Below are 12,882 nucleotides of genomic sequence, written 5' to 3'. Positions count from 1 at the left end.
TAGTGGAACTTGAATTTCATGTTCCGGTTTCCGGCGGGACTGAAAGGAAGTGTGCACAAGCTGAGTGCGCACTTCCTTTCAGTCCCGCCGGAAACCGGAACATGAAATTCAAGTTCCACTACCGCGGTGCGCCCTGTGCTGCCGGCCAACGCTACAAGACAGGTAAGTAATTATGGGACAAGGGGAGGGGGACAGTATGGGAGAGGAAAATATGGGGAGGGGGATGAAGTCTATGGGGGGGGGGATGAAGTCTATGGGGGGGGATGAAGTCTATGGGGGGGATGAAGTCTATGGGGGGGGATGAAGTCTATGGGGGGGGATGAAGTCTATGGGGGGGGGGATGAAGTCTATGGGGGGGGGATGAAGTCTATGGGGGGGATGAAGTCTATGGGGATGGGGGGGATGAAGTCTATGGGGAGGGGGTGGGTGAAGTCTATGGGGAGGGGGTGGGTGAAGTCTATGGGGAGGGGGTGGGTGAAGACTATGGGGAGGGGGTGGGTGAAGACTATGGGGAGGGGGTGGGTGAAGACTATGGGAGAGAGGAGAAGACTATGGGAGGGGGGACACTATGGGACAGGGGAGAAAAAAAATATTCTGTACAAACTGTCCCATAGTAAGAAACACTATGGGACAGTTTGTTCAGAATATTTTTTTTCTGGGTTTCTTCCTCTAAAAACTAGGTGCGTCTTGGGGGGGCGGGGCCGGACCGCCAAGCTGGCAGGTCGCACAACTGAACGGCTCCTGCAAAATTTTCAGTTTTCTCCTTAAAATCGGATCCTACACCTACCAAACGACCGATAACGGCAGCCCTGTGTGAAGGGACACCCTGGTTCCGAGGAGAGGCTTGTAGCTCAGCTCTAGTCCCTCGGTGAGAATACCTCCGTCTCTCGTGATGGGGAATGCTCGGGCGGTGAGTGGCATGGACGGCCGCCATCCCGCTATCCTGCCCACCAGCGGTCGGACCACAGCACGAGGTTAAGGGGGTCCGGCCCTGTTCCCCCCCCTCTGGACCGGCGGGGGTGATCCCGGTCCCCACCCTGGACCCACCAGTGAGCGGACACACCAATGAGCCGGGCGGTGTCAGTGCGGATCCAACGCTCGGAGGCCGCACCAAAATGGCGGACGTCGCATGGCGAGTAGCCCGCGCCAAAGAGGGCACACAACGACAGTCGGCCTAACAATCAGCCTGGGTCACACCACCCGGTGCAGGAGCAGACAGACACCACGCTGACTTCGGGCGGAAGGCTAGGTGCAGGACCAGCGAGAACCCCACAGTCCTGACCACCCAAGAGAGCCCACATAAGGAGCTACACCCAGCGATGAAGCCCTGCAAGCTGAGCCTCTCCCAGCAACTAGCAGAGACCGACACACCCGGACCGACAGCCCGCAACCACGAAGTCCAACACGACAACCAACACGGCTGCAAGGTCCTGGCTTCCACCAGAGGCAAGCACAGGACAAAAAAAAACCGCAAGTACACCACCTGGGGACTGTCACCAAGCCACTTGCCTGGACTATGCACCCTGGCTCCCGTCCTTCTGCAACCCACATGCTCCACAGGCAGACACCACAGCGACAAACCACTGGCCTCTGTCTGGCAGCTGGGGGGGGATTACCCTGGGGTGGTACAAAGCATGTCAAAAGCTACTCATATCCCAGCGATGGACTATTGTATTGTATTCTACCTGTATTTATCTGTTTTCGGGGGTTAGCCTGCTAAGCAACTTTTCTAAAGCGACCCAAAAGCATTCTCTCGTATGCCCCCCTGCTGGCAGTACCTAATACCCAATACTAGCAAAGCATACAACACAACCACTATGTATACACCTTGATTATGCCTTGTTTTAATGAAGATGCCAGTGTAGCTAAGTGGAATTACTTGTCCTCTTGTAATCTGTGCTCTCACTTTATATTTTTTCAACAGTTATTTGACAAGCACTGATTTTATTTAGCATGCATGTTCTCCATCTCAAACGCAGACTAAACGAGTAAATTTAATTGTAAGGTGTAAATGCATAATTATCTTAGCATGTCATATTGCAAGAATGAGCAAGTTATTCCTAAGCCATGTTTATAACCAACCTGATGTCAAACCATATGAATATATATATATAAAAAAAAAGTGCATTGTTTCTCTATTCCCCACTGTAACTAATGTCTTGCAACCTGCATATGGATTGCTGTTGGGGTACCATATGTATATGTATGCCTGTGATCAATATCTGCACTGCAAAAATAAAGAATTTTAAAAAAAAACTAGGTGCGTCTTATGGTGAGGTGCGTCTTATGGAGCGAAAAATACGGTAATTCGACAAGAGGCCTTTTGGATATATTATTTAAAAACTTTACAATATGGTCTCAATGCTGAAATAGACCTACAAGGTCTGATATAAATAAAACCTTAGAATATGGTCCTAATACTAGAATAGATTTTTACAGCCTCTTCTTCCTCTTATATTTCTTATATATGGGCATAATGCATTTCATTGTAATGTATTCTGTCATTGTATATTTAATGGATAGTCCCCATTGTCATGTGATTAGTTTGTTATACAGTATACATGTTTTGTATGTGTACTCAATTATCCTTATTTAAGGCCATATATTTTATTTTTCATTTTTTTTTTATATTTTAACTCCATTTCATTTTCTATTTACAATTTTTTAAAATATATTTTACACCTATTATATATTTTTATATATACTTTTTAATTTTTTTATATTTTTTTTTTTTTTTTTTTTTATATTCTTTATTTTTGTTGTGCATGAGAGAGCATACGTATGTTTACAATGTCACAATAGCATTTACAGGTTTGGAAGCAATTAATAGATAGCAGTTACATGACATTCTGAGTATCGCACAGTTTTTGGATTTATAAAACAAGCTAAATACAAGCTGGATAGTTACAGGCTTAGAGCGTTAAGACATGCAGTATTTCTTAGGAGTATAAGGGTATGTATGGGCATACACATAGTTTTAGACTAGAAGGGTTTTTCAACTTGGGTAGCTTAAGTTGGGCTGTGTCCAAGACACACGCTCTGATATTACAGGGTATTCAGACTTATAAGGTTTAATTCACATAATATCGTGCTGCTAGAGATCATTACTGATTATCAGGTACATTATGCAAGATTATGCAAGATATGCTTGGGGGTGCTTTGTCACCAATGCTGCTCCTGTTATGGGAAGTAAGCCTCCCCTATGGAGCCAGGTGCCTCCTAGTAATATGTGCCATTATTTGCTGCCTAGCACCACAGTGGAGGATGTGGAGTATGCACTGAAGAACAAAAGAGAGAGGGAAAAATAAAGAAAGCAAAACCAGTATAGAAGGAAACATTGCATTTCGATTAACTGTAGATGGATGTGCCACTGGAGTCTCTCAAGGCAGGCCGCGCAGACCTCCCGGCTGTGTCGCGGATAGCAAGCTGACAGTCCCGCCGGATCTTGCTACCTCATTCCTGTTACTCTGAGTGTCCGACCTGCACGCCCTGTGGAAAGTTAAGAGGTTGCCAGTCTCTGAGCGCACATGAGCGCACATCGCCTGTGTCTCCGGCTCCACTGCCAGGGATGGTCGGTAGGTGTAGTCAGGCAATGGTGCAGGGATGGTCATCAGGGTGCTCCAGGTCCCGGTGGGCGGTTGTTTGGACCGGGCTTAGGTGCCATGGACAAGGGCCGGTCAGCCAAGGCAGATCTGCTGCTTGGCAGGGTGAGTTACAGCGATAGTCCAGGGTTTGAAAGTTGGGTCTGTGTGTTACAGTACGCCACGTGAGCGCCGGTAGCGCGGTCAGCCGCCATCTTGTTGGTCGGGTGCTTAGGTCTGTTAGCTGCGCGGCCCCGCAATGAGGCCTACTCGGTGTCGGCTTCTTCCAGTGGAGGCCGGGATAACCCCCGCCGGCCCACAGGGGGGGGGAACTGGGGCCTGTGAGGGGCATCACACAGTCGCTGGGTGATTGTCAGGCGTACGAGCAGGGCAGCGGCCGCCTGCCCCGCTCCTCTCCCATGTAGGCCGCATTCTCCAAAGTCTTGTACCACCTGTAGGGCCCCCAAAACTCCCGATCTCGGAGTCCGCAGTGTCACCAACAGCTTCTTGTACCCTTGGGTATCCGTTACAGCTTAATTAGTCGTAGTGAGATTATAAGTTTTGCTGATAAGGCCAAGCTCAGCAGGAGCCTCTGCAGCATGCGACCGGTCAGCATTGCTGCCAGGCCCCGCCCCCTTTTTTATATTTTTATATGTGTGTGTGTGTGTGTATATATGTGTATATATATGTGTGTGTGTATAAAACCAAAGGGAAATTGTGTGTATATATATATATATATATATATATATATATATATATATATATATATACACAATTTCCCTTTGGTTTTTTTATTCACATGACTTGGGTACCCTCTTAACATGCTATCCCTTTTTTGTCATTGCTATTTCACATTTATGTGGAATTCTGTATTTATCGTTTTCTGTATTTATATTTTGTATACACTTACGGCGACAGTTCGCCTGTATTGTGTATTCACTCTCTTTTGTATAGATACCATCTGCGCGCGTCACTGCACACTTTACTGTAATCACGGATTAGTGTTTGGAACTCTACTCCTTACAACGCATGCGTCAACCATTCACCAAGACGCTACAGGAAGTACGTCACTGCGTTCCAACGATGGAACGCACGCCACCAGTGAAATGAATTAAGAACAACGGGTATAAGAAGCTCTTTAATTAGAAGAATTACCATACATCCCTGAAGAAGTCCTTTCTACTCCTCAGATTAAATGCGTCGGATTTACTGACTTTGCTTTGTTTTATTTATTTGTTTTATTGTGTATATTTCTTGTTTATTTTTCATATTCCTGCGGCCAGAGTTGGATTTCCAGACCCACCATACTGCGTTTTTATTCCACCTGGAGTGGAGCTATGCCTGTTAATATCTACCTGTCTGTAAGTGCAATCAAATAAATCGTTTTGAACTTTTTATACATACTTCACCATGTATGGTTCTCTTCCTTTATTCCTTTGAAGATATTCATATCATCAGGCTCTACTATCAATCCCAGACTTTATTTAACCACAGGGAGCTGACAAGCCTGATTTCCACTTACGTTTGTGAGTTTGCTACTAGCACCACATTTACATATTTATTTAAAATTGTGTTACGCTATGATATGTATCTTTATTACTCTAGATTCGTTATAATTCTTGCATAGAATAAATCTGCCTTGGATTCATTTTTCCAGGTTGTATTTGTATTCTTTATACGCCTATTGGATGTTTTTCCCACTTTCTGTTTGCTACTCTGGGGTTTCGTTAGTGTCCAGCAGCATAAATAGCCGGAAACATTCAGCCGACGGCTGCACCATCCGACCAGTTACTGTCGTCACCACATCCCCTATCAACTTTAAGAAATGGCGTATTTTCGAGCACTCCCACCTCTGCAGATTATCGACCCTTTCTCTAGGCCACATCTCCAACATTTTGTCCGAGGTGTGTTGGAACATATGTACTAATCTAGTCGGTAACAGATACCACCGTGTTGCAATTTTCCTCATAAATTCTAAGTGTGACATGCACCGGGTATATTTTTTGTGAATGAAAAAAGCCTTGCACCACTGTTCCTTGGGATATTGTGTCCTAGGTCTTTTTCCCATTCCTTAGTGTATCTAGGTAAAGGGGATTTTGTATTGTACAATAGAGCGTCGTAATATACCGAAATGCCTTTCTTTTTGGGTACTAGGCCGACACACATTTTCTCTATTATCGATGGATCAGAGGACTGAGATTCAATAGATGTTGCGTGTCTGTCTGGCTGTGCCCCAGGAGAGTGGATCTCAATTGAAGGTAAAACCGGAACTGGATGGGTGTAAGTATCTCTGTAAGCGATTTTAGGCTAGATCCCTCCCACAGGTGGATTAAGTGCGTCAGTCCCCTATCCTCCCATTCCCTGCTGTCAAACGTGGGTATCATGTGTTTGAAACACACTAAGGGTGTAGCCAATGATATTGGGCCCCAGGTGGTTATTTTAATTCTATACTTGACCCAAGTGCAGTAGTAGGTAGAATGCCTGTCACGAGTGGTCTGATGGGCTTCAGTATCCACAGTAAGGAGGGAATACCCCCGGGTGGTGCCCAGTGTGATTCAATCTCCGCCCATTGCGGAGATGTCTTTGGGTCCGTGGTTGTAATTGCCTGAGTAAGCAAGGAGGCGCTGTAGTATAGTAATAAGTGTGGAGTCCCCATCAACTTTCTCATCGCCGTACGCTTGGGAATCCTCGCTTCACATCTCCCGTACACAAACCAGTTCACCTGTTTCTGAATTGAGGGTAGATAGGGGGATGGCAAAGCCATTGGTAGTGATCTAAACATGAACTGTAGCTGTGGAAGAAGAATAACCTTAAATGCCACGATGCGACCTATCCACATTATGTTTATCTTTCCAATTTTCTAAGTCTGATCGGATTGTGGATGCAAGTGTGCCGTAATTGGCCGTAAAGAGGTCCTGAGGGTATTTGGTGATCTTCACCCCTAGGTATACAATGTAGTCCTCCCTCCAGACGTAGTGGTAAGTTTGTTTTAGGAGTTGTATCGCATCATGTTCTATGTGTATAGGTAAAGCCTGGGTCTTGGTCGTGTTCAGTTTGTAGTATGAGAATTTACTGTAGTCCTGTAATATCGTCGTTGGGGCCGAGATGGAGGTCAAGGGTTTTGCAAGTGTCAAGAGTATGTCGTCCGCAAATAGTAGTTTATGTTAACTATCTCCAATTTTGATGCCGGTAATTTCAGCTATCATCTTTAATTGTATGGCCAGTGGCTCCAAAACATACAGAAGGGGCGACAGGTGACATCCCCGACGCGTGCCGTGCGTTATTTGGAATAGCTCGGATAGAAAGCCGCTATACGCTACACTGGCTGTTTGGTCTTTGTTTTTGTTTTTTTGTTTTTTACTTTGTATTCGTAAATTTGGCTGAAAGACCAATTGCCTTCAATTTGATGTGGACTGTAGTTTTCCCATGCTTCTCCCAGGCAGTATAATTTTAGAAGCTTTTCCCCAAGCCAATGCTATCTAAACTGCCTTTAATGGTGCATCAAATCTGTCTTTGCAGGGCTTTGCTAATGTGACACTGACATTTGAAATTATTTTTATTTTATTTTTTTTATTGATCAGTGTAATGACTGTATGCTGCTTGTTGGGCACTGCAGCAGTCTCAGTGCCCACCGGCAAACAAAGCAGATGTCACCTAGTTCATTGAAGAGGTCAGTTTTATGTAGATCGCCAGTGATTAGTTAGGCAGTGGTCATATGGACCACCATCACATTGACACCAGTTGCAATGAATATCACATGTTTAACCCCTTAAGGACACATGACGTGTGTGACACGTCATGATTCCCTTTTATTCCAGAAGTTTGGTCCTTAAGGGGTTAAAAGCTCTTACCAACAATTTCATCCATCACAGCTACAGAGGGATGAGCAACACTTTCTGGTAACACTGGGATCCTTTCTAGCAATGCTATAATACGTCTGAATATCTAAAACAGAAATATATTAAAGGGACAGCCATGCCAAATAATGCCGTCCTGTGATTTTAGTTATTGTAGCAGAGTTCACCGAGAATCTCTTAATAAGACACTCCACAGCCTGAAAACAAACAAAAATAGAACTCACTAAGTAGATAAATCCCCTTAATGAAAACATACATTTAATTTTGCATTTTTTAAAAAAATTGTGGGTATATCTAAAACCAGCTTGCAAAAGCTGCATATCTTCTGTCTGCAGCCTTTGCAAGCTCTCCCAGACTTTCTGTGTCTGTCCAATCACAGACTTCCCAATGCAGCTCACTGAGAAGTCTGTGCAAGGCAGGTGTTCTGGGTAATTGCTGCTTCTTGAGTAGGGATAGACCGATAATTGTTTCGGCCGATATTCAGAATTTTGGCAAATATCGGTATCTGCCACTAATGATACCGATTTTTGCCGATAATGTGAGCGGAGGCAGTGGAGGCGGTGGCCCGGCACGTCCATCAGGTGGCTGCCTTGAAGCGCACTGACTCTAGGGGCGCAAAAATCTAGTGACCGGCAGGAAGGAAGAACACAGCACTCCCCCTACCAGTCACTCAGTGTCCCACTGATTGTCTTAACAAGGTTAATTTATAAAAGTAAAATTTGTTTACTGAAATCTGCCCTTTTTGTTTAATGGAACAAAAATAGGACACCCTGTTTACACATAAAGCACTTCAGCAATCTAAATATGCTTTAGGTGTGTGGGGGTGTCCCTTTTATAGAGCCAATAGGTAGATCAAGTCAGTAAAATCTGCAGGAGTTCTCTCCCCATTGATGATATGATAGTCCAACGGACCAATTAGGGGGCTACGTCCTAGAGCTGGTAAATGGTAAAACGCTATAAAATAACCTTAAGGTCATGGATGTGCCTGTTCTGTGTAGGGTGTCATGCTGTTCCTTTAATGTGTGCGTTTAATTGTTATTGAAACTGAGCGTTTGGGAAACAGAATAAATGAGATGGGGATTTTTAACATAATAGTCCTGACAGCCGTGAAATGTTTGTTAAACTAATTACATGGAAATCGCTAAAGATTCAGACAATGTGCGAAAAAGTTAAGCTCATTTCTGAAAGATTCAGGCAATTTCTTTATGGTAATTGAGCAGACAAAAGAGCAACATTAATTAGAATGAACAATGTCATACACTTTTATAAAAATATAAAAATTGCTTTCTAAACCTATATTTCATGTGTCAGATATCTGATATAGAGTCTGACCAGTTATAACCCACTGAGTGCCTTGAGGCTGTGTAAAACACTTCCTCACATCTCGCAATATGACGTGAGCATACACTATGACCAAAAGTAAAAGGATATCTGAGCAATGTTCCATGCTGACGATCTAGAAGATTCTACAATTATGCTTATGTGGGATTACAGCTGATCAACATGTGTGCACCTCCTAATGTAATACAGACTTTGATACCGTGTACAAAACAACAGTAAATAGTGCAAAATCCACAAGAGCAATTAACAAAAAGAGGAGGAAAATACAGTGTGATATTTAAAAAAATATTCCTTGTATTGCTGTCATCATGGATCGGTGCTGCTGTTCCCAATCAGCTCTACAATAAAATAAATTCGAAAGAGAAAAACTATAACTAGTAGGTTTGTATTTTATTAGCGAAATATAAAGCTATTTAGGTGCAGTTAAGATCAATAATCAATGCATGGTTTCGTTTAGACCCCAGGAAGAAGTCAAACCATTCTGGAATGGTTTTACGGTTTACAATGGACACTTGGGACACAACACTCTGCTAGGTATCTTTAAAGGTTTGTGTTGGTTGTTTATATAGATTAAGATCTATCTCCACTTTTATTATATTTTTGTTTCCAAGGCTATTCTGACACAATTTGGCATCCTGTGCAGTTTCCAAATTATTATTTATCCATCTCTGGCTGTTTGTGTGTGGGTAAACATGGGAAGACAATGGCCAGTATACGTATGTGTCTGCAATGCACCTTGGGAAGATGGCGGCACCGCTCACCCAGAGATTAATTAACTTATTTTTTAACATTCTTACCTCTAGTGCACAACTCACCCCAGAAAATACTTTAACAGCTTTTACTAAGGTGAAAAAAATAGGAACTGTCAATAGCAGACGAATGAGAGGATTTCCACATGACTGTAAATCCTATTTAATGAGGTTTAATTCTCATATTCCTCTTGTAATGGAAACAGCTGTCTATATTAAAGCGTGCCATCCGTTACTGGGAAATTACTGTATACGTGCTTGAAATGTAAATTATAACTACAGCATAGTTAATGTTACCAGAAGACACGTCTAATGCAATTAACTTATTTTTTTTTATTGATTAGATTAAGCCATTAATGTAACTCCCGTTAGCAGCATTACACGTGCATTATGAATGAAATACATTAAAAGGGAGAAAAAAAATCATGAAATAGCAAAGCAATTAAGATGGATGTAATAAAATTAATTTTAAAGTATGCTGTCACTTCCCGGAATCTTTAATATATATAACCTTTACCCCAATATTTAAAGGGATAATGGAGACCCCTAAAGCACTTTAGCTTGCTGAAATACTATGTGTGAAGAGTGTGTCAAAAGTGCAGACTTCAATAGAAATTACAACTTTTATAAATTCACATTGTTACACCCCCCCGGCTGTCAGTCAGACAACTGGTCCAGTTACTTCCTGGTTTGGTTAGTCCCTCATGTGCCAACATTTTATCCAAAGAAACAAGGTACCCAGCGCAAAACCTATAACAAAGAAACAATCCACTCCATGGATTTGATGAAGAAAAAGTGTATTCGCATGAATTGATCAACGTTTCGGCCGACAAACCGGCCTTTATCAAGACTGATAAAAGCCGGTTTGTCGGCCGAAACGTTGATCAATTCATGGAATGTGAATACACTTTTTTTTTTTTTTCTTCAAATCCATTGAGTGCTCTCGTTGTTTCTTTTTGTTTTGTGCTGGGATAGCATCTTGTTTCTTTGAAGCAGACTCCACTCACATGGCTGCTGCCAAAATGCGACTCCAGAGTGCGGCCTCTGGTATACCCCAAACTGCGCCGTCCACACCCTGTGCCAAAGCGGATCCTCCCGCTACTTCTTGAAACCCTGTGAAGGTGGAGCACGTCGACATTACGTTGGAACGTGACATGGCATTGCTTGCCTCCATGCACCTCCAGGTGCTCCACTTTTCCAGCCACGTTCATCGCAGCACTGACCGACACACACACTCTCACTGGCAGACACACTCACATCATTGTATTTATCTCTGGGGTCCAGTGGGGATCTTCTATCTGGATATCTCCTTCCTGCTGCTCCCTCAGGCATGCAATTTAGTGATGCCAGGTGCCTGAATATGACGTCATATTCCAGCACCCGGCATCACTACAGACGGCGTGCGCGAGGGAGCAGTAAGGAGCAGGAAGAATGAGCTCCTCTAGCGACCTCTCAGAGTCCCGGCTGGGTAAATTTTAGCAGAGTAGGCACCCGCAATGTGGGGAGAGCAGGTGCCTACTCTGCTTTAACACTAAACATGTACTTGCGGTTCGCCGGGCCGCAGAGATGCCCATTGTGGGCCGCATGCGGCCCACGAGCTTGACATGCTTGTCCTAGGGTGATCAAGAAAACTGTATTAATACAAATCCCAGTCTAGACAAGAAAAAGTAGGTTTGCAAAGCAAAAAACAATCTGTGAATAAAAAAAAATAGAATGTGAGTGTTCCAAAATTCAATAACATAAACAATTTTGAAACTTTGACAGTACAGTATGTTTTCTCTCATTATGAAATGTTGTTACTGTAATATTTACCTTTGTGATTCAGGCACAATTCATTCAGAAGGCATTTACCCCGGCAAATGCAAGTCTCCAGTGTGGATTTTAGCATGGGAGTGGAACCATTACAGCGCCGGGAGACAACCACGAGCATTGGACGTATAAAACCTGAACTCTATAAGCAGAAATCGGTTGACTCTGATGACAACAAAAAAGATGTAAAGATCTGCGGAAAGCTAAACTTTACACTCCTTTATGACTATGAAAATGAACTTCTAGTGGTCAAAATCCTAAAAGCGTTTGACCTACCAGCTAAGGACTTATGTGGGACCTCCGATCCCTATGTGAAAATCTATCTCCTGCCTGACAGGAAAAAGAAATTTCAGACTCGCGTGCACAGGAAGACACTAAACCCTGTGTTTGAGGAAACCTTTCAGTTCCCTGTTGCCTATGATCAGCTCAGCAGTAGGAAACTGCATTTCAGTGTGTACGATTTTGACCGATTCTCTAGACATGACATGATTGGGGAAGTGATTGTTGATAACTTGTTTGAAGTCTCAGACCTCTCCAGAGAAGCCACAGTGTGGAAGGACATCCACTGTGCCACATCAGTAAGTATATTGTCCCCCAAGTCTTGACATTCCAACTGTATCTGTATTTTCTTCCGTAAAGCAGATGGCAGTGGGCTGGGGAGTCACGTGGGTGGCAGAGATCTAAATTTGCTCCGCAGTAAATATAGTCTGCTTGTACTACAGGGGACCAGGTGATCAAATTACAATTTGACGATGTGACATTATTGGTTGTATTGTTTTTGATCTAATGAGAGGATAAAAACCTTCATATTAATTTTAGAGTATTTTAGAAGTTGAATAATTTACTTTTGAATATTTGAGCATATTGAACTCCCTTTTTAGTGTGTTTGATTTTGTTTGTGTTCCAAGTATTGAATATTCACTGCATGATGACTATTTGCAACTCTCTATAAATTGCCTCTGCCTACTTGCCCAAAGGCATTCTAATGCTATAGTGGCCCTGTCCCTATGTAGAATAGTGTGTCCCCTCGTTTTTCATAAAAGAAAGCGTTTTACTCCGTCATTCCAGTGCCAAGGCTCCCTTGGTGCTGCTGCTTCTGCTATGTCACCGAAGAGGCATGGCTTCCTCCACCTATGGCCAGTCAAATGCTTTTCATAGAGGAGTGTTGGAGAAACTTGGCAAGTGCCAGGAGCGCCTCTGATGCCCCTCATAGAAAAGCACCACGTGACCGAATGTTTACATTGCAGCTTGAAGTCTGCCCTCAGTGGCTGTCACTAGAGGGCTTCTGGAATCGTAACAGACTTTTGGTCCATTATCTGACGCTGGACCTCCAGTGCCAGATTTTTTTCCCCATAGGAAAGCATTGATTTAATGCTTTCTTATGCATAGGTCTATTGCACGCACTGCACTTGCCGTGCATGCGCATTAGCACCTCTCGTTGTGGGACGGAGGGGGCGGAGATTTGACCCAGCACCAAGGAACATCGACACTGGGATAAGGTAAGTAAATAAAGGGTTTTTAACCCTTTATTTACCAGGTAGGAGG

General features: G+C 43.5%; 1 protein-coding gene across 2 annotated transcripts in view; it reads left to right on the top strand.

Annotated features, from left to right (window-relative positions):
* The window catches only part of SYT10 (synaptotagmin 10), a 103,472-nt gene that overhangs the window by 32,772 nt on the left and 57,818 nt on the right, over positions 1-12,882 (top strand). For both annotated transcript variants that reach the window (XM_063446700.1, XM_063446698.1), the window contains exon 3: positions 11,354-11,915. In XM_063446700.1, coding sequence (XP_063302770.1) covers positions 11,354-11,915 — 562 coding nt within the window. The remainder of the gene's footprint in view (positions 1-11,353; positions 11,916-12,882) is intronic.

The sequence above is a fragment of the Pelobates fuscus genome, chromosome 3, assembly GCF_036172605.1.
Source record: "Pelobates fuscus isolate aPelFus1 chromosome 3, aPelFus1.pri, whole genome shotgun sequence".
Lineage (NCBI taxonomy): Eukaryota > Metazoa > Chordata > Amphibia > Anura > Pelobatidae > Pelobates > Pelobates fuscus.
This window is presented reverse-complemented; position numbering and strand designations above follow the sequence as displayed.